Source organism: Miniopterus schreibersii, assembly GCF_964146895.1.
Source record: "Miniopterus schreibersii genome assembly, chromosome: 2".
Classification (NCBI taxonomy): Eukaryota; Metazoa; Chordata; class Mammalia; order Chiroptera; family Miniopteridae; genus Miniopterus; species Miniopterus schreibersii.
The window spans coordinates 20356234-20383225 of record NC_138102.1 but is presented as its reverse complement, the minus strand read 5'-3'; the positions used below and the strand labels follow the sequence as shown (position 1 = coordinate 20383225).

The following is a 26992-nucleotide window of genomic DNA, read 5'->3' as shown; positions in this document are numbered from 1 at the left end:
GCATTTATTGAGTAACTTTATGCTCGGCCCTCATTTAATTCTCATCTCTACATGGAAAGTACTATTATCTCCCTTTTACAGATGAGAAAACGGAGATGCAGAGCAAGAAAATTATATCCCCCAAGTACACAGTGGGTCAGACTCCAAACCCGTGCTGCCATGTACAACCTCAGGGCGACAGCGTTTTCTCACCTCATCCCCTAAACTGTCCATCTGTCCACTGCCTGAAATTCGGGCGCCCTCCCAGGCGATGCTCAGATGGAGGGGCACCGCGCACTCAGAAGCGGACCAGACTGCAGGGAAGGAGCGGCGCAGCGCCGCACAGCTCAGACCGCCCCACCCCTGCTCCGGGCCCAGGCTCCGGGACTACAAAGCCCAGCAGGCAGCTGCAGGGGGAGGAGGAGGAGGAGGTGGGACTAGCGCGGGGTGGGAGTGAGAGAGCGAGCCTCGCGCCTCGCCGGCGCACAGCGCTCGGAGCGCTCCTGCGGGCATTGGTTCGGCGGCCTCGGCAGCCGGCGGCGGCCAGCGGGAGCCAGAGCGCGCGGAGGAACCCGGGCTGTGCCCGGAGCTGGGCGGCAACGTCCGGACAGGACCAAGACTCGGCTTAGCGCATTGCGGCGACCTCGCCTTCCCGGGCCGTGAGCCCGCGCCGCAGCGGGAAGGCAGCGGAGACCGAGGACTTTTCGCTGGTCCGAGGGGCGCCCCGCAGGGCGCACGGAACCAGTACTGCAGTCGGGCACGCCGCGGCGCGGGGGCCCCCTCAAGGAGATGGAGCCCGGGCTGCAAGAAGCGTGAGGCGCCGCCGCCGGGTCTGGAGAGGGGGGCCACGGGGTCTGGAGACCCTGGGCGGCGGACGGAGCCCTCCCCCCCGCCCCGCCTCCGGGGCACCAGCTTCGGCTCCATTGTTCCCGCCCGGACTAGAGGCGCCGGGCGCCGAGCGCCACCGGGAATCGAGAGCCGGCCGCGGGGCTCTCGCGGCCCCGCCAGGAGCCCGGGCGCGGCGGGCCGGAGCCGGGGACGCGGGCACCCGCCCGCCCGCCCAAGCCACGGCGGACTCTCCAGAGGCGGAACCGCAGCGCCGAGTGAGGTAAGAGTCGCGGCGCCCCCAGATCCGGGGCGGGCTTGGCATCCCGAGCGGCCCCCGGCGCTGGAGCCTCCTGGCTGCGCGCTTCCCCAGCCGCAGCGGGGTCGGGTCCAGTGCCTCCCTCCGCTGGTTACCCGCCCCCCTCCACCTCCCGACTCCCTCTCCAGCGCTCGGCGCCCCCCTTTTGTCTCCTCTCCCTTCCCTCCGCTCGCGTCACCTTCTGCGCCCCCTGCCCGCGCTCGTCCCGCCGCTCCTCCTGCCGCCCAACTTTTCCGCCAACTCGCGCTGGGGAGCTGGCGAGGCGGCGGCGTCGACGGCTCCGCGGTGAGTCCGGGCAGGGACGGTCGGGACCAAGGCGGCGGCTTCCCTCGAAACGTCCTCGGACTGGGGAGGAGGGCGAGGGTGGGCAGCGAGGTGGGGTATGCGTTGCATTCCTCTCCGTGTCTTTTTAGTCCACTCGTGGGGACTCACTCCAATTCAGCAGGTAGCTTTGAATGGAACACTGAAAATCCGGGGTATTTCTAAGTCCTTTATCACCTCGAAAAAGTCTGGGGTAGAGGTTAGGGGTGGGTGGATGGGGGGGGCGTGAAGAAGGAATGATGTAGAGGGCTAAGTTAGCTTCCCTCCGAATAGGTTTTAACTCCCATTTCGTCACCAAATGGCTGAATCTGCTTTAGCGGAGCGAGAAAGGAATTCCCTTTTCCAGAGGGGCTAATCTTCTCCTTAGTCCCTCTCCGAAAGGGTCAGAAGTTTGGGGAAGGGGCGGGCGCCCAGCGGGTGATGTTAAGCCCTGCGCCGGGGTCTGGGGGAGGGGAGCGTTCTATTCCAAGCTGGTTCTAGGAGGTGGGGGAAGGGATGAGGGTTTTGTCCGGTGCGGTTCACTTGGCAGCGATGCGTGTTGCTTCTCTGGCCCAGACCCCTGTGCCTCCCCCGTCACCTCCCATCATGTTCGGGGTTGGGAGAAGAGGGGCTAGTAGAATCCTCATTTGCGGAGGAATTTATTGACGTTGTAGATGGAGTTCATTTAACACATAGCCTGTGAAGACAGCCAGACACCTTTGGAAGAGGGGGTGAAGCCTGCTTCTCCTTTCTGGGCCCAGAAGCTCCTAGCCCATTTAAAACTTTCCGCGGGGTCTTTCTCCCCCAACACGTTTTCCCCCATTTTCCAGATGTAGCAGCCGCATCTGGTTCTGTTTCACTCCACACCAGTACACCGAAGCCACGTTAACATCCCCCCCTTCCCCCAAATTAAAACTGTCCTTTCCACCTCCCTCTTTAAAATTTCTTAAGACTTGGAGATGAGTCGTTGGGCTTTGGGGACCAAAAAAAAAGTTACCCTGGGTCCCAAGTTATTTAGGATCTGATGGTGGTGGTGTTTTTCTAGATTGAGGTGGTGGGGAGGGGTGGGCATCCTAGAAGATAGGGCAGTGTTTTAAGGGGCCACCACTTGGGAACGGCTCATCTGCTGGCGGTGGACTCTTTGGTCCTGGGTCTGACCCTGAACTGGCCCTGACAGAAGTTTCTGGAACTGAAGTATTGCTTCTTGTCCCTTCAGTTACCGCTGGGGCAGCGGGAGCTTCAGACCCTGTTCGGAGCCCGCTGTCTGGTCTCCTGCCGCCCGGGGGTGGCGTCCTGCGAGTCCCTTTTCCACCCTCCCGAGAGCAAGCCCCGAGCGCAGCGGCTGGGGGCGTTAAGGGTGGGGGAGCTGTTGCTGCCAGGGACGCTCCCTCTGTGTTTTAAAGGAGTTATTTGGGCTGCAGCCTCGGAAACTAAAGTGGGACAGTTTACCGTTTAAATAACGGCTACAGTTTTGAAACCGGGGGTTGGATTGTTAAGGGGTTTTCTTTTTGTAATGTCCTTTGAGGTAGGAGAGCACCTTGTGGTCCAAAGTTGCGAGAGGGTGGGGAGATTGGTCTCTCTCACCCTCTCTGTTCCAGTCTCTTTCAAATTGAAAACACTTCTCTGGTTTCTCCTTTGGGCGGTAGTTTTGGAGGCTGTAATGAAATCGCACTTTCTCTAGACATGGTAATTAAGGTGACTGTTTCCTCCGCAGATGTGCCCTGCCCTTTGCACCTCCGGAGGAGCCCTTTTTTTGGAATACCATCTAAACTGTAGAACTTTAGCCTTGAGACTGTTTAGCAGAAAGTGGCCATTTTCCCCCGTTGGCCCAGGCTCCCGGTTTCTTCTCTGAGACTTGTTGGAAAGGCTAAGTGGCAGGGCCCCGTGGGACGAGCCTCCCTCTGGCTAATTACCCCCAGGCCTGGGTCATCTCCTTTCCTTTCAGTGACTGAGGGGGGGAGAGAGAGCCATTGCCGAGGGACAGACCGCTGTCCTGGTGGCCTGCTTACTAATGACTTGTTTACATATTTCCCCCCCACTTGGTTGGGAGAAGTTCCAGGGCTGCCGATAACCCCAAAGGAGTAGGGGGTGTTGGGGATAGGGAGGCTACTGGGGCCTGGCTCCAGCTGGGATGCTGGTATACTGACTGCATCAGTGACCAGCTCCTTGAAATATCTGTTGCATTTACTTTTAGCCATAGCTGAGTTCAGCTTTTTAATGAGGGCCATCCGGATGGATAGCCTCTTGGACATGTGTGCCTTTCACTGCCTGTTTTTATCATGCTTGTAGGAGGCATTTTTCACAAATGGGAATTGGGCCAGAGTGGGCACTACTTCTATTGGTTCCCAAGTAGTCAGCCTTGGGTGCTTCTTTATCTTGGCCTCTGGCCATGGAGAATGGTAGAAAGTTCCGTTAGATGTCCTTAGAATAGAAAGAAGCAGAAAGCACTGGAAGAAACAGAGAAGGAGCCTCACAGATGCTATTGTCCCACCCCTCTTGAGGGAGAGGGTTAGAGTAAGTACCTTCAGGCACCGTGGGCTGGCTTTCTTCCTTCCTGGGGGACTGCAGAGGGCAGGAACATTGAGCTGAGCATTGAGTAGGCTGACTCCAGCCATGGAGACCAAGGAAAATCCATGGGTTTTTGCTCCAAGTCGTATGCTTTTTGTTTGTTTTGGATGTTGACCTGAAACAAGACTCCTAAAATAGGCGATTTGTTCCTGTGAGCTTGGGGTTTTAGCAGCCAGCTCCTCTGAATGCTTTCTTCTTGCCTCCATTTTTTCATCTCTTTCATCAAAATGGCTGTTACTTCAGAAATGCCTAGGAAAGTTGGAGCCTGTTGCTGCTGCAGGAAAAGGCTGTAGAAAGAATTGATTCGTATGTCTTACTCTGAAGAATCCTCGCATCACTTGAGTTTAATTTCCTCTTGGGAAATTTGTCTTGCATTTGTTTTCCCAAGAGCTTTATAAAAGGTCTGAATGCACCAGGGACGGGTGGGAGTCCAGATGTAGAGCTTTAGAGAAGATTCTGGTGCTTCCAGAGAGGATTAAATACCAGACTCAGGCTAGGATATTTGCTTCCCCCCCTACGCTTGCATCTACCTTAAACAGAAATCCTCTCCTTACCACCATTTCCCCCTTGTAATTAAAAGAGCTGTGTTTAGTCCCCAAGTAAATAGCCCTCACCTCGGTGAACAACTCCAAGATTATGGTGGTAGTCCACTTGCCCATCCTCTCTTCTATAGCAAGGTTTCCTAGATGATGGTGGAGCAGTTTGTGTTTCACCTACTACTGTTTTTTCATTAATTTTTTTATATACCTCACTCCCAAAGACATTTAGGTATTTTTTTACGGGGACTCAAAATTTTTAAATTCATGTTTCCCTTGGATGAACTAAAATTCTGCAAGCTTAGCTGCATAACTTTTTTTAGATGTTTGGTAAGTACTTGCTCTGCCACTGTCAATGCTCACTTTTGGGAAAAGCGACCATTTCTGTTAAGAAGTAAGTCGTATTCCTGTCTAAAGGAATTAATGTTGTGGTGTTACTTCCTCAATTCTGAGGAATTGAGAGGTTTACAAAATGTCCCAGTTGGTGTATTTTGAAATAGAGCTTGGCTGGTTAACAAGGAGTACTTGACTATTGCTTTTCTCTGGTGTTCTCAACCTCTTGTCCGCAAGAGTATCTAGCTCTGTTTCTTTTCAATCAGCCTTTCTTTCTTTTATTCATTTATTCGTCCAGTTAATAAATGTGTCAGCATCTGCTGTGTATATCTTAGGTGCTAAGGGTATTAACAAACGCAAGTCAGGTACAGACCCTGGTGTTAAGGAGCTTGCGATCCCATGGTGTTTTGGAAACTCAGAGGGATGAGATTCTCAGCTAGAAGGCCCAAGAAAGACTTGTGGCTTTTTGAGGTGAGGCTCAGAATATGAAAGTTTGAGTCTTTGAAGATGGAGGAAAAGGCAAAAAGAAAAACAACAAAAAACACACTTGGGCAGGGTATGGAGGTTGCCTAGAGCTGTGCTACCCCATAGAATAAAGCATAAGCCACCTGTAATCTTAGGTTTTCTAGTAGCCAAGTTAGAAATTAAGTAAAAAGAAACAGGCAGAGCCCTAGGTGGTTTTGCTCGGTGGGTAGAGCATCAGCCTGCAGTCTGAAGGGTCCTGGGTTCGATTTTGGCCAAGGGCACATACCTCTGTAGCAGGCTCGTTGGAGTGCATGTGGCAGGCAACCAAACACATTGATGTTTCTTCCTCTTTCTCTCTGTCTCTCCCCCACTTCCATTCTCTCTGAAAAGCAATGAAAAAAATATCCTCAGGTGAGGATTTTTAAAAAAAGAAACAGGCAGAATGAATTTTTATTAATTAATTTGTTTATATTTTGATAATACATTTAATTTAGCCCAATATAGCCAAAATACTATAATTTGAACATATAATCATTATTAAAAATTACTGAGATATTTTACTTTTTTTATACCAGGTTTTCAAAATCTATGTTCTTTTCATTTCTGGTACACCCCAATTCGCACTAGCGACATTTTAATTGCTCAATAGCCACAAGTTGCTGGTGGCCATCATGTGGAACAGTTAGGTCTAGAGCTTGAAGAAGGATAGTAAGAAATACCTTTGTAAAGGTAGGAAGTTTGTCCTACTGCTCCCAATTACCAAAATATCCTGAGAGTGCTATCAAGGAATGACTCAAAGCACATTGTTTATAATTCCTTACATTTCATTAGGACTTCAGAGAGGAGAGAGCAGATACTTTTCACCCATGCAGCCCATTTGATCCTTATAACCTGTGATGTAGGCAAGGCAAATATTTTCGCCCCCTCCGACAAGTGGGAAACAGGCTCAGAAAGGTTCAGTGACTCTCAGGGTGGCAGGATCTTAAATGCAAGGTCAAAAATTAATTTTTTTAATTTTTCCAGAGAACAAAAAGTAAACAACTTGGCCCTAAATTCATAAGCTAGTTTTCCTGACATCATTTTTGGACAGGGAGATCTGATGGTCGTAGAATCTTTACTCTTAGAACTCAAGAGAAATGCAAGGTCATATATTCTAGTCTCTGCTTTCTCACCAGCCACTATCTCATCTTACATTGAATTAGTACTTAGAGAGGAGAAAGCAGGTACTTTCATTCATGCTGCCCATTTGATCCTCAAAAGCACCTGCGTTGTAGGCAAGGCAATTTTAGCCCCTCCAACAAGTGGGAAAACTGAGATGTATATGTATGTCCCCTGTCCCCTCATTCCCTAGTGAGGACCTCTGCACCCAGGCAGAGTTGGCTGCCAGTCCCAGGAGACCTGACATGGGAGAGACTGATGGTGGAGCCAGCTGCAGGCTCTCTGAGGAAGCTGCTGTGTGCACTTGTGAGGCTACAGGTCACATCTGTCCAGCAGTGAAGGAAGGAGACTGTTTCTAAGGGATTTTGAGAATTCATTAATTAGTAGAATGAGAAGAAGGTGAGGTGGAGGAAGTGGCAGACCCTAGGTCCCAGGCAGTGTGTGGACTGGTGGTTTGCATCACTGTGTTGTCTGCAATGGAGTGTGTGCCCACATACCTTCTCATTCCAGGAGTCGGTGCCAGACAGAGACTGAGTTTTCTTAACATCCTTTGTTTTACAGATGTGGGATTTGAGGCCCAGAGGGGAAGCAGAAGAGACTCTTACAGGGAAGCTGCCAGATTAGTTTGAAGTGCAGTGAACACACAGCTGAAAGAGGACAGTCTGCAGCCAACCCACACCTGTGAGGAGGTGGGCAGGCTTTTCAGGGGACAGAGTGGTCAAGTGGTCGTGGATTTGAAAACAAGCTTAATCATTTCAAGATGATACCACCCTTTCCTGCTGGATACTAAAAATTCATTCATTACTCTGGTGGTTCCTGTAGGACTTAGGTTCTTAGTTGTGTGTACCTTTTTGGGTGATAGGTGTGCATCAGTTTGGTGTGTCTTTGAGATGTAATGAGATGTGGAATGTCCTCTGGCAAGCATTGTTTCTATCCCGGTCCAGGAATCATGTCCCATCCTATGTCCTAGATGGCACATCTATGAGCTGCTTCCAAGGGTCTTTCAACCAATGGAATTGAGAATCGAGGCTCTCCCATTTCCAGAGTTACCTCAGATCTGTCCTTATTGGTTTCTCTGTGGCACAGGGATGCCCTTTGGAGAAAATGAGTTTTCATCAGATAGAGCCAGGTTTGATCAACCTCTGATTTGCTTCCTCCCCCCTTGTTCTCCAGCATCTAAAAACCTGGATGATGAGAGCTTCGGTGCTGTGGCTTGCTAGCTGCATGTCTTTGGGCAAAACACTTACCTCTTTGAGTCTCAATTTCCCCATGGCATAAAGGGGAATAATAATTCCTACCCCCATAAGTTTATAGTGAGGAAGAAGTGAAGTTTTACACTCGCAGATTTTACCTAATACATGCTCGGAATGTAGTGGGTATTCAGTAAACGTTTGTTCTGGTCTCTCTTCTAGTCCCTTTCCTAAATTTAGAAAAATAAAAGAGAAATATTTACTTCTCCTTTGATTTGAAATCATTAAAAAATTTTAGGAAAGCCTTCGGAGGGAGGTAGCGGTAGTGTATTTGTACTCCTGCTGGAAAGCACGTGTAACGAAGCCAAGAATCCGGGGGGTTTCTGCCAGCGGAGACTGACTCACTCACGGGGCCCCTGTCTGGCTCAGAGGAGGCAGGGCTGAAGCACCACATTAGGGCATGTTCCGGGGAAGTGGATTCTCTGAATAACTTGGATGGTTCCCTGGAGTATTTAGGACAAAAGCCACCTGAAAGATGGAGATGGTCACCCCAACGTAGCCCAAACAGTGCCTAGAAAGTCTTATCACTTGGTAAATGTTTAATAGCAACAATCCCATTTTCCTTAGGACCCTAGGGAGTTGTCTTAACTTTTACCACTCCATACCTGAGAAGGGTAGAGGGCCGTAGTCTGTGCTTTTATTTATTTTATTTATTTTTTGTTAATCTTCGCCTGAGGATATTTTTTCCACTGTTGTTTTGTTTTGTTTTGTTTTGTTTTGTTTGTTTTTTAGAGAGAGTGGAATGGGGGGGGGCATCAATGTGAGAGACACATTGATTGATTGCCTCCGCATGAGCCCCAACCTGGGCTGGGGATTGAATCTGTAATCCAGGTATGTGTCCTTGTCTAGGAATCGAACCCACGACCCTTTGGCATGTGGGCCTTCGCTCTAACCACAGAGCACCCCGGCCAGGGTTGTAGTCTGTGCTTTTAACCGGGCTGACATGAACCATCATTGAGTCAGTCCTTGCAAGAGCCCTTTAACTGTTCAGCACAACATTTTGTTCCCCACTTCTGGATTCATTTCTGTCGGACATCAGCTGTCACCTTTCAGCACTGGGGAATGGACCTGGACCCACCTCACAGCTCCACACTCTGAGGCTCTTTTTAAGGAGTTGGTGAGAGTTGTGTTCTCTCCCTGAGGGAAGCTGATAGAACCTGAGATCCCTGTGATGCATACAATTCACCAGACAAAAGGAAAGGACCCTAGAGATCACTTCTTTCAGCTTCCTGGTCACATAGGTCCAGAGAGGGTTAGCATCTTACTTGTCTCCCATTTACTTGGCTCCCATTTCCTAGTCCTTGGCCTGATTCTTTATCTCTCCTTTTTTTTTCATGCTGAGAGAGAGGGAGAGACATAGATGTAAGAGAGAAACATCGATTGGTTGCCTCCCTTATGCATCCTGACTGAGGATCAAACCAGCAGCCTTTCAGTGCACGGGACTACGATGCTCAACCAACTGAGCCACTCCAGCCGGGCTCTTCATCTCTCTTTACCCCGCACCAAACTGTTGGTTTTGTCCTGGAGGGGGTGAAGTCTTAGACTAGAGTCATCAGCATACTGAAGGCTCTTGCAGTCCCACCGTACTCTGTGAAGCCGTTGCGCATGAAGTGGCAGAACTGTTTGGGGTTGTCATAAAGCTATTTGCTTTCCCAGCACAAATGATCTTGGCGCTTATGCCTTGGAGAACTTCATGACGACTTTCCCAGCAAGGCTCGTACACAGTCCACACTCAGTAAATAGTTGTAGAACTGAATTAAAGCACTCCTTTGTCTAAGTAAGGCCTATAACCTCAAATTCAGCATTGGGACAGGACCACAGTTCTCTTCACTGTCTTTAAGGAGTAAGTTATTGCTTCGAGCGCCCTTCTGGACAGGGTGACTCTGTGATTTTTACTTTCTTTTTCTCCTTGTCCCGTTGTCCCCTCCATGCGGATCCTCCTAAGTTTTTGTTCTTTATTTCCCCAGAGTTAGCTTGAAAAGGAGAATCAAGCTCAAGGCGGAGTCTCCATGGAGGTGTGGAGCCTTGTCACCAACCTCTAACTGCAGAACTGGGATGTGGAGCTGGAAGTGCCTCCTCTTCTGGGCTGTGCTGGTCACAGCCACACTCTGCACTGCCAGGCCGGCCCCGACCTTGCCTGAACAAGGTAAGGCGTGGGCCGAGGGTCAACCCCGACTTCTGGCCCTCGGAAACAGGGTGGGCTGGGACGGAGGCGATATGTTTGGAGGTGACGGGGTCGACTAGGAAGGCTCCACCCCAGGTGGAGCCAAGGGCTCTTTTTCCTGTAGAAGAGACCCCCAAGATGCCTCGGCTGGTTAGGGCCTGATTATAAACATAACCAACTTCCTGAGAGGTTGGGTCATGAAGGCTGGTGACATCTTTTTGCCAGAGGTGACGTGCTCTGGGTGGGTTTATGCTTTTCTCTTCTGAAAAAAGAACTCTTGATTGGGATCCAAGAGCCAGCTCCCTGACCTAGATGAAGTGGTGTTGGGTGATACAATGGGGAGGGAATGACCTATGAATTTGTGTTTAGAACATCAGGCTACAGGGGATATTGAGGGAAGTGGGAGCTTGATAAAGACCTCTGACTTGTAAAATTGTTCCAAAGACACATCTTCTGTGAGGGTTGGCAGTCATGGCCGGCTGCTTGCCATTGTGCCTTCCTTGACCACATCTCAGGCCCTGTTCAGAGGTCTGCTGAGCAGTTTTCCTTCAGTGTGTGCTGCTAGAGAGATTTGGAAGAGATTGAGAACCAGAGAGCATAATGGGGCATGGGAGCCAGGAGAGATCTCTAGCTTGTTAGAAATGCAGAGAGCTTATTATATTAGTAACTGGAAGGACTTTCTCTACCGCTCATGGGATTTGCTGGAGTTGTAAAAATACTTCATGGAGATTATAGGTACAACATACCTGATGGCTTTCGAAGGTGTTTAAGAACTAATACATGGGCTTTTCTGCTGCCAAAGGGTATATGGAGCATGATTCAGTGGCTGGTCACATAAATAGAGAAGGTTGGAAGGCAGTGGGTGAAAGGCTCAGGTGTGCCCATGACATGGTGGCTGCATTTAAAGGGCTGTCAGTCTCAGCTGTCACGACCTATTTGAATGATAAATGATGAGTGAGAATATTTGTCCATGTGTATGGTGATGGGGAAGGAGGAGGGAAGGGTGTGTGAGACTTTCTAGAATGTGCACCGGCTGGAGCAGGCAGATTAATGTTGCATTCAGTTACAGAACTAAAGGCAAGACCTGAGCTAGAACATGCCAGAGACCCACCCAAAGCAAGAGGTACTGTCTCTGCCCACAGGGAGTTCGCCGTCTGGTAGGGGGAGACAAGTACAGAGGTATCTAAATACAAGTAGACCATATTGAAACCACATAGTGGAGTTACAACAAAATGCACTGGGCATGCAGCGGATGGGGGGAGCAGAGAGCATCTGAGATGGGTCCACAGGGATGGTAGGGGTTTGGAAGGGGAAACTGAAGGACATTCCAGGTGGAACAGCATGAATGAAGGCACTGAGGCAGGATGTGTAAGGTGTACAGAGAACGATTTTGTTTGTTTGTTTTGTTAATCCTCACCTGAGGATATTTTTTCCATCGCTTTTCAGAAAGAGTGGAAGGGAGGGAGGAAGGGGGAGAGAGAGAAGCATTGATATGAGAGAGACACATCAACTGGTTGCCTCCCGCACAAGCCTCAATCGGGGCAGAGAGCAAACCCTCAACCCAGATACGTGCCCTTGGCCGGGAATCGAACCTGAGACCCTCCGGTGCACAGGCCGATGCTCTAGCCACCAAGCAACACTGGCCAGGGCCAGAGAACGATTCACATGGTGAGTAGGTAGGTAGTCGTGGGAAGTAACACCCAGAAAAATTGTATTGAGTTATGAGCACATAGAAGGCCTTAATGCCCTGCTAAGGAGTTTCCTTAAATGGGTAGATATTGGGAATCTTTCAAAGTTTTGAGCAGGTAGCAATGGGATTCAGCTTTTAGAAAATTAATCTGGTAGCAGAATTCGGATGCATGGGAGGAAGAAGATGGGCCTATTTGAATTCTGCTCTACCACTTAAGAGCTGCATTACTTGCTTTGACAAATTCCTCAAACACACTAAACCTTAGTTTGCTCATCTTTATTTTTTTTAATTTTATTTATTGATTTTTAGAGAGAGAGAGAAACATCGATTTGTTGTTCCACTTATTTATGCATTCATTGGTTGATTCTTGTACATGCCCTGACTGGGGATCGAGCCCACAATCTAACCAACTGAGCTACTCTTCCAGGACAGTCTGCTCATCTTTAAAATGGGGACAGCAATAAAGGATTAAGTGAACTAATTCAGGCAAAGCACTTATATGTAAAATGTTAGTAGCTGCCACCACTGCTGTCTCCAGAAAGAGAGTTAGATGTTTTTTGTTTTTAATGTCTAGCTAAAATAAGTCAGAGTATAAACTAGGGTGGGGGCCCTGAGGTTGTAAAGAAAGGGAAAAATAGTGGAAACACTATAGAAATAGAATCTACGGGTTGGTTGGTTTAAGTAGGTTGGATGTCAACTTCTGGTGACTGGAGACACAGACAAGATGAGATAAGGGGAGTAAGCTAGGACGGGAGATTTGTGAGGAGTAGAAAAGATTTGGATCAGCCACAGTATAGGTGGTGATAAGAGAGTCCAAAAACAAGGAGGGCTTGGGTGAGGTTTGAGAATATGAATTTATGATGGACCCTAAAGTACTTTAAAACAAACAAACCAAAAAACACCTTTCTCTAACTCTTTTGCAGCCCAAAAATGGAGGATAGAAAAAGTGAATAGTGTGGCTCTCAGAACCTGGGAACTTCTATAAACAGGAAGGGGACGTCTGAGGGTACAAGCATTGGAATTTGGGGGGGTGGTAGAGGTGGTGGAGAGGGTATTGAAGCTGCTAACTGTGGGTCCAAACAGGGAAAAGAATCCAGGGCAGTGATGGAAGGTGGAGCCAGGGTGATGATGGTCCTGCTGAGGACAAAGTACGGGCCCCATCAACAGAAAGGAGGGAATAGTGAAGGTGGAGGGGGCATTAGGAGGCTATGCAGCAGTAAAGACTAAAGACATTTTTTAAAAATCACCTTCATTGAGGTATAACTTTCATTCTTTAAAATAGACCAATTTTAACTATATAGTTTGACATGTTTTAAGAAATGTAGCTACCAGCCCCATTAAGATATGGAACATTTTCATCACCCTCAAAACCTCCCTCAGGCCCCTTTGCAGCACTGACCCCAGGCAACCACTGATCCACTCGCTGTCACTACAGATCACCTTGGCCTATTCTAGAATTTCATATCACGGAATTATATGATGAGTGTGTGTTCATTCACCTGTTGATGGCCTTTTAGGTTGTTAACAGTTTTGGCTATTATTACTAAAATTACTGTGAACATTTGTGTATGAGTCTTTGTGTGGGCATAGGTTTTCTCTGGACTTTATTGGTTTTGATTTTGGCTCTGCGTTTTCCTGACCCTTGGCTCTTGGGAAAGTTCCTCTTTGTGCCTGTATAGCTTATACTGATAGTGAACATGTGTTCCTCACATCATAGTCAATATCAAATGAAACTGTATACAGAGCTCCTAGAACAGTGCCTGGTACATAGTCAGTGAGCAATAAATGGCAGTTGTGGGTACCGTTTCCTGGGAACCGCCCTCCCCCCCCCCCAGGAGACAGCACATGGTAAGGGGCTTGTTTCATGGGTGGACTTGGATTGCCTGAGGACACAGAAGTGGAAATCCACTGGACCTGGAGAACCATCCCCTGTTTGGTTGTGTAGGTCCCTCTCTTGGTGCTGCCCTTTCACATACCTTGTCCCTCCTGAGCTTTGTGATAGCAGAACAGGTGCCCCGTGGTCTTCAGACAACTGCTGTGAAGTCACAAGGGACAATTTATCTCCATCCTTTGTAAGTTATACAGTATCTCACAAATAAATATAAAGTATTGTTATGTAGTCTTGGTCCTGTTGATTGTTAAGTAATAATGCTGCTGTTGTCCTCAGAAAAGAGTATAATCTGTTTAGAAAAAGTTTGTGCAAAAGTTTAAAGCAAACTACCCAAAACCCTGCTCACACTGAAAGCTTTACTCCTTTAAAAAGGCTTTGCTGTGAGTGTGTGTGTGTGTGTGTGTGTGTGTGTGTGTGTGTATTGGGAACCCCTCCCCCAGTCTGCAAATGCTCCTGAGGGAGTGGGGAGGGCCTGGAGTTTCTGGCTGTCTTTGGAAAGTTGATTTAATAAGGGTTCCAGGAAAACCAGACTCCCTCCTTCCCTCTTCTTTCCCTCCTCTGGTTTAGGAACTTAAAGAGGCTCAGCTTGTTTCAGATCAGGCTTTGAGGGAGGGGGCATTGTGTGGCTAGACTGAAGCTGGGTCATGCCCCTTTAAAAAGATAAGCACCAACTTGAAAGACATTTTGAGCTTGAGGAGGGTTGTGTCTGTATATTTTTCTCTTTTTTAGAGTAAGGCTTGGGGAAAAGCAAGTAAACTGTTTGCAAGGCTACTTTTCAAAACTGGGAATGGGGGTCCTGCCCCCTTTCAGCATAAGGTGGTTAAATACCCCAGACTCTGTGGTTGAGGGGACAGTATAAGACATGCAGTCTCAAAATACTTGCCTACATGCTTGGAAATCTGCAACTAATAAGCAATTTAATGGGCAGGGGTTTTACAGCTCCTCCCACCTCTCCAGATTTGAAGGAGTCTGGTGGCCAGTTGAAGGGGGAGAGGTTACACTTAATGGAAAAGCTGCAGTTTCCATTTCTGGCTGCAAGCCCCCTGGATGCCGTGCTACAAAGCAAGGCTTTGTCTTTGTGTTCCACAGAAACCTGCGACCATGGGGGAGAGGCCGCAAGTGGTGCCAGAGACATTGCCCCAGCCTCGAGTTTAGGGCCCTGGCAACCCCCTCTCCAGGGCTGCCACAGCTGCCTTTGGCCCAAAGGGATATGCATTTCAGCCTAGCTGCAGAGGAACCCTCAAATAGGTGCTAGAAGGTATCCCACTACCAGCCTCAGACAGGCTGTGATCCCTCTGGCTGGAGCCCATTACTGTGGCCGAGGACTAGTGTCCAGTGGCTGCCCTGGGACACATGCAGGAACCCTCCTCCGCCCCACCCCACCCCAACATAATTTCCTCTTGTGAAAAGAACCTGTTTACTTCTGATTCACACTGGATGTATGAGAGGAGTTTCTTCACCCTCTGACAAAAGGCAAGTGGAATTACATGGAGCAAAAGGTGATGTTGGCTGACCCACTTGAGAACAAGGATGGTGGATTCAGGACTATAGAAATCTGCAGGGTGCTGAGCCACCAGGTTTCCCCAGAGGATCTGCTCCGTTCCACATCCTTCTCCCCAGAGAGGGGTGAGTAGAGTGCCTTTGAAAGGGTGTTTGCAGATGCTTTGCTGAGCTGAGCCGGGTGGGGGTAGGGAGGCCAGTGCTCAGCATGTGAGAGAATGTGAGGGAGGAGTGCTTGACCAGGCCGGGCAAGTGCAGCAAAGCCACTCCAGAGCTGTGTTCTTGGCTCTGGCTTCTGCATTGCTACACCATTAGCTCCACTGATTTTCCACTCTGGCTTTGCCAGCCAGCTCCCCGAAGTCTGGGAGGAGGCATTTCTCAGGGAAGAACAAATGGCTGTCCAGAGCCCTTGCTGTTGGTGGGGGAGGGGAGGGAGCCCAAACAAAGAATTAGGCCAGGATTCTGTCACCCAGTTTCTGTGACTACCTGGAGTGTGGGGTGGCAGGAACCAGAGAGAGTGTCCTCCTTTTGGTGTGGCCCCAGCATGGAGGTGGGTCAGCAGGGCTCAGCCATGGTGCTTGTTCCTGGTCCTGCGGAAGCAGTGAGTGATGGCTTGTGTCTGGGGTGCTGACGGATGGCCTTGGGAGAAGTGAGTCCTGGGGAGTCATTAACCCGGGAGGGCGAGGTCCAGGGTCAGAGAGCCTGACCAGCAGCTGCGCCCTGTTTTTACAGTGCCTGGTTCCTTTGGGGCCGCTGGGGACTCCCGCTCACCCTGTAGACACCACCTTTGCCTCTTCCTTCCCCAAAGCCTGGAAATGAGACAACTGTTTCCCTGCTGACTGGGGAAAGTCCAGCTGCTCTGGCACTCTTGGTCTCCCCAGTCCAGCTGCCCAGGCCTCCCTATTCATTCTGGAGACTTACTGCAAACATCCTCTTCTCTCTGCCTCCCTCCCTCCCTCCCTCCCACCCACACCAGGCCCCAAGTGATCAAGCTGAAAGTTAACTGCTCTACCTAAGGGCCTGGAGTAAATCCCCAACTGTCCTCTTACAAGAAGTCTTAGGCTGCTCCTGAACTTGCCTAAGGTGGTGCTCTGACATCCAGCTGGTGACAGCCAAGTAGGGGGGCAGTTGCCTGAAGCCCACCAAGGTAGGTTTGTTACCTCAAGACACTGCACTCGTGCCCTCAGAGTCCCCCTCTCCTGTGTCTTGGTTCATACAGACTCTTACCTTTCCACTGGCCAAATGAGGTGCCCACTACTTTCATTTAAAGGGTTTGTGCCCTGCCCTGGCTGGTGTGGCTTGGTTGGAGCATTGTCCCATGTACCAAAAGTTGGCAGGTTCGTTTCCCAGTCAAGGTAAATACCCAGGTTGTGGGTTTGGGGTACATACAGGAGGCAACCGATCGATGTTTCTCTGTCACAAGGATGTTTTCTCTCTCCCCCTTTCCTCTCTCTTTCTAAAATCAATAAAACATATCCTTGGGTGAGGATTTTTTAAAATGATAAAATAAAGGGTCTGTGCCCTGCAAACTGGGGAATGCTGGGGTGTGGAGTCTGTTCAGGAAGATCCAGGCACAGAGAAAGATTGGCTTCGGCAGAGCTTGAAACTCAATGCTCCTTCCTCATCCCACGTGTTGTGTCGTGGCTGAGCCTCCTGGGATGGGTTGTGTAAAAGGAGGTGAATGTTGGGGCAGCAGACCCTGCTATTTGAGTGAATGCCACTGTGTTTCCCAGGCCCTGGATGTGTAGGCGCATTGAGCCTCAAGTGGGTGAGAGGGTCAAGGAGTTCCGCCGAGTGGACTTCAGTGGTTATGAGCCTGGACAAGGAAAGGGGTTAAAAACCAGCAACACTGAAGTTTCAATTCTTAATCAACAAAGGAAGTTGAATTTAGAGCTTAGCCTTTCCTCGGTTTTCTCCAGGATGGAAACCTAGCCCCTGGCTAATGGTCCTTTCACCATTCATTCTCTGATTTTCCTTTCTTCTGTGTTCTCTCCCCGCCTGACCCTACCTCTATATTGGCCAAACCAAACTCCTCTTACCTAACCACTATTGATCCTGGTCCCTTGCCGGAAATGACCATCCCTATCCTTCTGTCTTTTCACTTTTTTTGTTAATTCCCACTCTTACCTTAAGGTTTAACTTGGGTTTAGCTTTAAGGTGTAGCTTAGGGCCATCTCTCCCTTAAAGCCTTCCTTTGTCTCCAAATTAATCATTCCTTTTTTCCCCCTTTCTGTTTAAGTTTTCAATCTAGCACTTTTCTTTACTCTGCCTTACATTATATGTAGTTTTTAACATATAGCTTTTTCCTCCACTGGAGCAAAGTTCTGTGCAACCAGAAGGAATGTTTTTATTGCTCTTTTAAAACTTTTGATATGTAATCCAAGTTCATTGGAGGAAATTTAGAAAATATAGATGTGTAAAGAAAAGCTCATATCCAAAAGTAATCACTGCTATGAATATTCTTTTAGACTATTTTCTTGCATTTATACAAAAGTAACTTTTTAAAAATGGGATTTATATGGTATATACTTGTTTGTAATTTAAGCAAGTCTTTATTTCAGAGAAAAAAATTTCATCATGCTTAATAACCACATAATATTCCATTGTATGGATGTGCAAAGTTTGTTTACTTACCCAGTCCTCTACTGATGGGTATTTAGGTTATTTTCAATATTTGTACTTAGGTGACTTTTTGTCCACACATCCAAGGATACTTAAATTCTGAAACTGTTGATTACATAGGGCCAATTTGTCCTAAAAAGGTTATACCAGTAAAGGCCTTTTACAATAATATTTAATAAATAATATTTATTGATCCTTATACTCTGCATCCTGTACATTTTTATAGCTTTACACAATCCCATGTCCAGGGTTTATACCATAATCAGAAGAGGAAACAAATTCAAGGAGTTACGTTCGTTTAATATAGTTGGTGAGAAGGTGGAACGGGGGTTCAGACTCTGTAGGTCTGATTCCAGTGGGTTTTTTTCCAGTCCATTATACCATATCCGTACATCAGACTGGGTTTTTCCACAAATGTCAGGCAGCGTTTCTATTTAAACATTGCTAGGTCAGCCCCCTTTATCTCACAGGAACCAGGCTTCACCCCCCTTTCTGGGGTGGTACATTCATGTGTGTGATTGCGGAAAGGGCTGCTGGAGGTGCTTTCCTTGTGTCATTTCTTGTGTGATGTTCTGGTCTTTACTTCGAAGTGATGCATCAGTCATAGGTCTGTGAGCTGCCTTAATGGAAAGTGGTTTCCCAACCTAGAATAATCAATAGAAGAAAAACCCCCATTGAGGCTGCCTCTTCCACTGTGGCCAAGACCTCCTACATGGAGAAGGTCTAGCATGAAAGGTCCCCAAAGTGTCAGATGCTACACCTGAGTTTTCTTGGCAGGTCACACTTATTCTAGAATGTAGTGGGGTTGTAGGGGCACATAAACCACCTAGATTGCCCGGCCGGCGTGGCTCAGTGGTTGAGCCGAATCGACCTATGATCCAGGAGATGGAGGTTCTATTCCCAGTCTGCACATGCCTGGGTTGTGGGCTCTATCCCCAGTAGGGGGCATGCAAGAGGTAGCCAGCCAATCAATGACTCTCATCATTTATGTTTCTCTGTCTCTCTCCCCCCTCCCTTCCTCTCTTTGAAATCAATAAAGACATATTTAAAAACAAACAAACAAAAAACCCCACCTAGATTGCTCCTAAAATGGCTGTGGTCCCACAGTGTCTACTGGATGCACCATTAGCACTGTTTTGAGGCTACCACTATATGTTTTTTGAAAACAGGAAGAAATTCAAAACAATGGGGGGAACAGGGGCCTGAAGTGTTTTTCTTAGTATTTACATTTAACAAATTAATGGTTTTAAAATAGAACAGTGTAGTTGGGCTAGTCACAAAATAATTACAGGATTTTAAAAATACATATTAATTGGTGGGTATACTATCTGAAGTGTGTGCCCCAGGAATAAAACACAGACTTATTAAAACACAGACTGAAAGTTGGTTGGTAAATGTCTTCTTCCAGTTCTGTCAGTAACTATCTGTATAAGCTTTTGGGAGAAAAACGTCAAGAATCTTGGAGGCCTCTCTTGAATGGGAACAAACACCACCCATACCTGTAGGTTCACCATGGGTTAGGCCCAGTCCTGGCCAGTGCTACTCTTAGGAGAAATATGCAAATACAATAAGTGACTCATTTAAGAAGTGTCATCCAAAGACTACATCAAATAAGGACATAAATCCAGGGTCTGAGACCATCTGAAAACACAGGAGAGGGCCTCCTCCTTAAGTGAAAGGACAAATTGACCATCATTTCTGGGCTCTGATGGTGTGTGTGGGGAGGGTGTATGTAGGCCGTTAAGGCAGAGATTTTGTTTTTTCTTTTGTTCTCTCCAGCACCTTAGAATAATTTATTGTGTGATACATGTTAATACTACTTTTTGAATAAATGAATTCATGCATGAACACACAGCTAAGTGATAATTCATTTCCTTTTTTAAAAGGTACCTAACCTTTCTAATTTTAAAGAGAATATAGGAATGAAATCCTTTTCAATAGGAAGGTAAGGAAAATAGGCGATAACTAGTTATTGCTACCACATATTGAGCTCTTATATCATCCAGTGCAGTGACTCTCAGCTTTTCACTGCACTGACCTCACCAGCTAGCTTGTTGAAACCCACTGCCATGTTCCCTCCCAGAGCTCTTGATTCTGAAGCAGGACCCTGAGATTGATGGATTTAGCAAGATCCTAGAGGATGCCGTGGTGCCCATCCAGGGACTACACATTGAGAATCTCTGATATCAATTAATTCTCCCCCAAAAAAGTTGATAAGGTAGGTGTTATTTCCATTTAACAGTTTAGGAAACTGACTCCAAGAGAGCACTCAAACAAAAACTTGCCTAGGTTAAACAGCAAATAAGTGGTGGACCTAGAATTCAGACTCGGTCCATTTGGTATCAGTGCCTTCAGTTCTAAACTCCTGTGCTGGGAGGGGTGAGAGGTGAGGAAGGTGGGATATCTGAGAGTCTAGGAAGATGAATACAAAAATAGACTGGGAGGGAGATAGGAAAGGTGGATGAGGCCTGAGTCCGTTTGCCTAGGGGTATTGAGGAGGGAGGAAGGACCAGGAATGGGAAGGTGGTCTACAGCTTTCCTTGGAAGGCAGGAGACCCTCTTCCTGGAGCTTTAAGTCAATTATCACAGCCTTTGGAATGCTGATCAGCTCTCCAGCCCTTTAGAAAGAGTCCGATTGCATTCAGAAATTTCTGCTCATTTATTGTCAAACTTCAGAGTTTACATTTGGAATTAAGGTTTATTTTCCTTAGGTTTTAGGAGTTGGCTTTTGAACCTTAGAAGAGTCAGGTTCCTTGACTAAACTACTGAATGAAGTTCTCTCTTCTGCATTCAAAATTTTTATCAGTGTTATTTGAGCAATCAAGGCTGTATTACTGCCTGAAGGGTACGTTTGGAAGCTGCATTTATTTTATGTCTGCCCTTCACCACCTTCAGACTGCAAATCCATTTTGAAAATTTATTTACCTTGCCAGTTCTCAGTGAAATAAATCCTTCTAGAATAACTAGGCTCCCAGCATTCTGCCAGTCACAGCCTTTGCTACTCCATATCCTCCGTTCTGAGGCTTCTGGTGAGAATGGGCCAGAGAGAAGAGATGAAGAGAAACATTTATTGAAGGTGCTGATGTCTGGAACTCTGACCAAAACAGAATCCCCCTCTTGTCTTCCTTCACACCCGAGGAGCTTTGTGCTAGTTGGGGGCAGGAGGGGCTAGCAGTGAGTTATCAACTCCAAAGGTCCAGTTGAAACTTAGAATATTGGTTAGAACTGGAACTTGTCAAGTCCATCAGCCTTCTCATGTCACAGTTGAGGAAACTGAGGCCTGAGTGGGGAGGGGACTTGCCCAGGGTCACACAGTGAGTGGTAGGGCCAGTCATCTGAGTGATTTCTACTCAGATGCCCTTTCTGCTGCACCCAGCCAATTATAACCACCTGTGGTTAAGCAACATTTGGGACTCTGTGGTTTTTACAGGAATTTCAAACTAGGCTCTCATTCCCATCCCTTAGGACATCTGCAATATTGACAGTGCTCAGAGTAGGAATCTCTCCCCCAAGATCCTTATTATTCAAGATCACCCAGGTTGTCTGAGCAAAGGAATCCCCAGTGGAGATCTTGGCCCTTACCTTCCCCCAAACCTTTGGTCCTGCTCCTTCTACCTGCTCTCTACCAGACAGCCATACCATCTCGGGTAGAAAGATTCCTAAACCACGGTCTTTAAATTTCTTAAAATACCGAGTACTAAATGCTGGACCTTCATGGTGTGTGTACAGGGGCGAGAGAGGGGAGAGAGGGAGAGAGAAGAATGAATGCGGTACCTCGGTGGACCCTCTAGGTGCTGGCTATCCTGTAAATCTGTGGAACAGACCAGTGATCCCAGATTTTTAGATTTCATGGGCCAAATTTCCCCCCAATATTTTAGAAACTACATAGGGTTGACAACTTATTTTTGCCAAGTAAAAACCTGTTTTAAAAAACCAACACTGTCCATCCACCACCATTCCCATTTTTTATTGTGATAAAATATACGTAACATAAAACTGACCGTTTTCCCTCTTTAAGTGCAGTTCTGTGTCGTGGGCACATCACGTTGTGCAGCCATTGCGGTCATCCACCTCCAGAGCTCGTTCGCCTTTCCAACCCAAAACTGTGCACTAATTCCCCCTTCTCCCCTTCCCTAGCCCCTGGCCACCACCATTCCACACCATTTCGTTTTAAAAGGATGTTTAGCACTTTTTTTTTATTCTCATAATGTAAAAAAATAAAGGGCATTGTGCAGAGCCCATTCCTTTCCCCACTGCCGTGGGCAGTGACCCTCCTTACACAGAGCTCTGTGACCGGACCCTCCACCTCCATGGCATCGATGGGATTAGACAGGGAGGGAACATGGCAGGTGCCTTGGGGTGCTGAGAATCCTGGAGAATTAGGCACTCAAGCACCCATTTTGGTTTTGGGGGGGCCAAAAGGCAAATTCTGAAACAGCTGAGGCCTCTACTAATTCATCAGCAAGTTTAGGGAGCAGCAACTTTTTCCTGCCCAGCTGCTAGTGGTGTTTCCTTCCCCAAACTAGCTCTGCTGGGCGTGGGGGAGGGGAGGCCATCCATTGGAGAGGCCCTAGTAGGGGGTGGGGTGGGGGAAGGGCAATACATTCCTTTTCTTTAAGGAACCTGACCGGACTTTAAGGTTAGAGCACAGCAAAGTGCGAGCTGCAGGGTTACCTTTTCGCCATTGATTCATCTCACTCTCCCTCCCCCATGCTTAATGATCTTTCCATTACAGAACCCAGACCAGGAAGTGCATGACAGGTCGCAGCTGCAGACACATGGCTGGGAGGCCTGGGCTCTTGGCCAGTGGTGGGAGGGTCTGGGGAGGGTCTGCGCTCCCCTTCTCTCCAACCGTATACACTACACACACAGGCACGCATGCAGGCACACAACGCACATGCGCACACACGCACACCCCTCAGCTAATAGTTGTCCAGCTTTTCCCTTACAACTTAGTGGAAAGTGTTTTTAGTTCTGTGTTGTAACAGTTGGTGGCCAGTTGTACTTCTGATTTGAGTTTAGGACGTGATTTTTAATAAAGGCAGGAGAAGACCGTCCGACGTAAGCATCTAGATCCCTTAAGTTTCAGCCTATACAAGTGGTCCTTACTGAGTCTGGAGTTCTTTGGGGGGAGTTTTCCACTGTTGTACAGAGGCTCTCTGGCTTCTTTTTCTAAAACAGGACCCACCAGTGTGGTTTTTGAAGCTCACAGGTGTCCAGGGGAGTGGTTGGGCACAGTATTAATGCCTCCAAAATGATCAATTTTCCTTTTCATGATTGTATCTAAATGCCAGGTTCAATACAGGTTTTGAGGAGAGGTCTAGATGCAAGAGCATGGGCTTTGCAAACACGCAGACCTGGATTCAAATCACAGTGAATGAGTAGAGCCACCTTCATTCTTGTTTTGTTTGGGGACGGCTCCTTCCACATACAAGTTTGCTCAGGAAATGTTAATTTACCCTAAACTGAGCCCTAGGGGGGCAGTTGTCACACAGGAGTTTCTGTCTCCACCAGCTGTGTTGGCTTTCTTCCCTGAATCTGCCAAGGCCAGATTCCTCTGGTGCCAAATGTGAAATGGTGACAGAAACTTCTAGGAACTGTGAGCTTGGACCCCCTTCCCGCAGCTGTAGGGCACCCACCTTTACCTCTACGTTTGCTATTCCTGGGCGAGTGCGCCCTATGCCTCCTGCGTGCCTCCAGTGAACTTTCCTCTTCCCAGAGAAACTCTTTCTTCCTGGGAAGGAGGGAAGCAAAATGTACTGAGAATCCTTTTGGGAAATGGATGTAGAAGGTTTTTTTTTTATTTTTCCGGCTCTGTTCATAGTGTGTCTGTAAATAGTTGGGGTGAGAGCATTTGCTGGGGAGAAAGGAAAAAGGGAAATTTCTTTTAAAACAACTCCTGAGCACATTCCTTTGTTAATCACTTAATTACAGTCCTTGTCCCCAGCGTGAGAGTACTCTCCCCAGGGTGGGAAGTAGGGAGAGGTGGGGGACACCATCCCTAGGGAGGGAAACAGTGTGGTATGAAGGAGGCATCAGCTGGGACCCGGCTTAGGGACTTGAACCCCGGGCTCCATTCTGACGCTGTTACTCCTCGCAACATCAGTTTGAAGATTCACACAAAACTCTCTGGGCCCTGGGTACTTTCGGCCTGGGTCTCCTGAGTGGGGCTCTGCGTGCCTGGGCCTCCTCCTGCCCAACTACTGGGGGGCTGTATTTGGGGGGTCGTGGGGTGGGCTCAGGGGCCTGGCTGCAGCTTTGGCCCTCGCAGGTGGCTCTGCACTAAATTACAGTGATGAGGTGGGACACACAAAAGACTGAAATCTTTTTTTAATAAAAACAAAACAAAACTCCGGCCCCAAGCCCCTGGGCTGCTGAATGGCGATGGCTTCCTGTCAGGATTAGCCGGGCTGCCTGGGCTTGTGTGCACTGCCTTTCTCCTCAGGAAATACCTTTAGTAAGCCCCGGTGGGGTCCCCATGGCAACGCGAGAGGGGACCTGCTGACAGAGGCCATTCAGCCCGCCATTGTTCCCCAGCTCCTTTGTCAGGAGCTGTATTGCTGCCCCTCTGGCAAACACAGCAGTTTGCACAGTTTTGTCCGGCTGAATGTGGAGTTTTTACATTTTAATGGGCTCTTCTGGCTGTGGCCTATTTGCATGCAAAATGGTCCTTCTTACTTTTTTCACTTTTTCTATTAAAAAAAAAAACAAAAAACACCCTACACTCCAAATCCCCTGGGTTGGGGACGGGTGAATGCTGCTGGATCAGGGTGTCAGGTCCCGCTAATTGATTTGGTGTTCCTGTCTCCCTCCCACACATGGCTACGCTCCCCGCTCCCCGTGTCCGCAGCTTGCCCTGTGCCTTGGGGACCTTGTGAGTTCAGTGCATCATGTATCTTTAGGGCTTCCTCTCTGTACCCCTAACCTTATAAGATGATAGTTATTCCCCGGGATTTCAGTGAGATCCCCCCTCCGGCCTGGCGTTGTCAGACTAAAGTAAGTTTTCAGTTCCATTTCAAAGCCAAAATAACATAATAAAAAACATTTGCAGAGGGCTCCCAGAGCCCTGCTGGGCTGTTCTGTGTTTCTTTTAAGTTTGCTTTCAAAGCCACCCCCAGTTCCTCCTCCACCCACAATTGCCCCCTCATTTATCTCTGGGGAGTTTGTGCCAAGACAGTAAACATTCCTGGACCACCAGTCCCCCCCATGTTACTGAAGAGGATGGCGTTCTCCCCTAATTTTCTTAACCCGGAAATCCAGAATCAAAAGGATTTCATAGGGATGACAGACATCTCCACCACGAGACACTGTGCCTGGGGTTTGCTGAGGGCTGGTTATTCAAGCTCTGTGCACTCTGGAGTGTAGAATGTAGATGACACCCTCATGACTTAGAGGGTAGATAAGACATACCCTGTCCATGGACCAACCCACAGCCAGGCACCGTGGACAAACGCGAGATAAAGCCATGAGAACTTGTGAGTCACATTAAAAATGAGATGAAGAATGTCGTTGGGGAAGTCTTAGGAAGGTGATGGAGCGATAGGAGGAGGAAGACATTTTAGTAGAAGCAAAGTCCTTTGGGTGGAAGAAAGCAAAATTAAGGGCGGTGAGGGGACGCGATGCAGAGTGCCTGTGTGCAGGGGTCAGGGCTCGAGAGCAGGACAGCCTGAGGATCTCTGATCCGGAGAGCTGGCCCCAGGGGACAGTTGATGAGCCCCTTTGCCTAATGTTCTTAATTTTCTCAGTGGAGTCAGGCAGGGGTCATCAGAGGTCATCAACTCAGCTGTAAACTGTAATCAAGGGTGAGGGGCTTGGGACATGGCAAGGTATCAGGTGACTGATCCAGGATTGAGCCAGAGACACAGGGAGGGAGGGAGAGAGGGCCTGTGCTATCTGTGGCCTAGGCAGAGCTGTAAGTACCTGAATGGGTCACCTCGCTGTCCAGTGTGCTGCATGAGAAGTGAGATGCTGTGGAGGGGCCCAGGACCAGCATCTAAAGCCAATGCTGATCCCTGTTTGTGACTTTGAGAGAAGTCCCTCACCCTCCATTTTCTCATGTTTAAATGGGAATGAACAGGAATCACAAGAACATGAATTAACGTGCCTTGTAGAGTATCGAGCGCCATACCAAAATAGGGCATATTTGTCCTGAGTCTGCCACTATCACACTGCCCTCCCTCTCCCCCCATTTCTTCACCTGCCAGATGTGCACAGTCACATCTGTTCAACTTTAAAGAGTAGGTGAGCATGAGAAGTGAGATGCTGTGGAAAAGTGCATTTATAAGTTAAAAGTACTAAGTTATGGGGTCGTAGTTGTGGGACTGAGGAAATCCAGAGAATGAGAAAGGGAAGATAAGGCCAGAGCAACCAACTTGAGAATCCCATGTGTGAGGGAGGAGACATTGGTGGCATTAGACAGGTTCAGTGGGTTGAACAGAAAGGGTTGCAGTCACTTTTCTGAAGTCAACGATTACAAAGGCACAGTGAAGGTAGATACTGTCTTTCAAAGCAGTGGGCCTGGGGTCTGAATTTGTGTGGATTCTGGAGAGCCAGGCCACCTGGGTTTGAATCTCAGCTTGGCCATGAGCTGGTGGCCAAGCTAGGTGGGCTGTCTTGGATGCATACTGAACATCTTTGTGCCTCAATGACCACTGTGTAAAATGAGGATGATAATAGTGTGTACTCCACAGGGTTGTTGTGAGGATTAAATGAGAACTGTGCTCGGCACTTAGTAAGTGTCCACATCTATAGGGTAGAGATGATCATATTATCACCATCATAGGAGTGCTGTGTGGAGTAAATGATAGTCCGTGTTAAGAGGCATCACAGTACATGGGATATATAGTAGGCCTGCTGTAAATTATTGGCCAATGTTAGTTTTACCATTTTCAGAATGGTTTAAGGATCCCAAGACAATACATGGGAAGGCACATGCTAAATTTCAGAGTGCTAAGCAAATATATTGTTATTCTTCACTAGGTTCATGTTAAGTTGTGAGGTTTTTGGGGATGGATAACTTTCAGACCAAACTGGCTGTTATGGGGCCAGGGCTGGTGAAGTGGTATTTCAAAATACATGTTCAGGTATATTTGTACATGTGGCATGAATGGCCTGCATTTATACTCTCTGCAGAGAAATGTACTCCTGGGACTTCTTTAGTGGGGTTTCTGTCTATTTGTTTGTTTGTTTGTTTGTTTGCTATTTTCTGCCATGAAGCTTCTGTTCCGCACTGGCCATGGAGTCTGACCTCATGTCCCACATCCCAAGTTACTACTCTGCTCATAAGCACCTTACCTTTTCTGCTCCCCTCCAGGTTTTCACTCCCAATCTAAAACCTCATTTACTTCCCCCGTTTCCTTACCATTATGTCTAGCTGGACTCTGCTGTGAACA

The 26992-nt window shown here is 48.0% G+C and overlaps 1 protein-coding gene across 5 annotated transcripts in view; it reads left to right on the top strand.

Annotated features, from left to right (window-relative positions):
• Positions 1-608: 608 nt before the first annotated feature.
• FGFR1 (fibroblast growth factor receptor 1) overlaps positions 609-26992 on the top strand; it is a 49154-nt gene continuing 22770 nt past the window's right edge. The window contains exons 1-2 of one of the 5 annotated variants that reach the window (XM_081127569.1): positions 609-1087; positions 9701-9879. In XM_081127569.1, coding sequence (XP_080983695.1) covers positions 9789-9879 — 91 coding nt within the window. In that variant the 5' untranslated portion in view covers positions 609-1087; positions 9701-9788. Of the gene's footprint in view, positions 1088-1119; positions 1409-9700; positions 9880-26992 lie in introns of those variants that run through there. The other 4 variants (XM_081127567.1, XM_081127570.1, XM_081127568.1 and 1 more) reach the window with 4 other exon arrangements.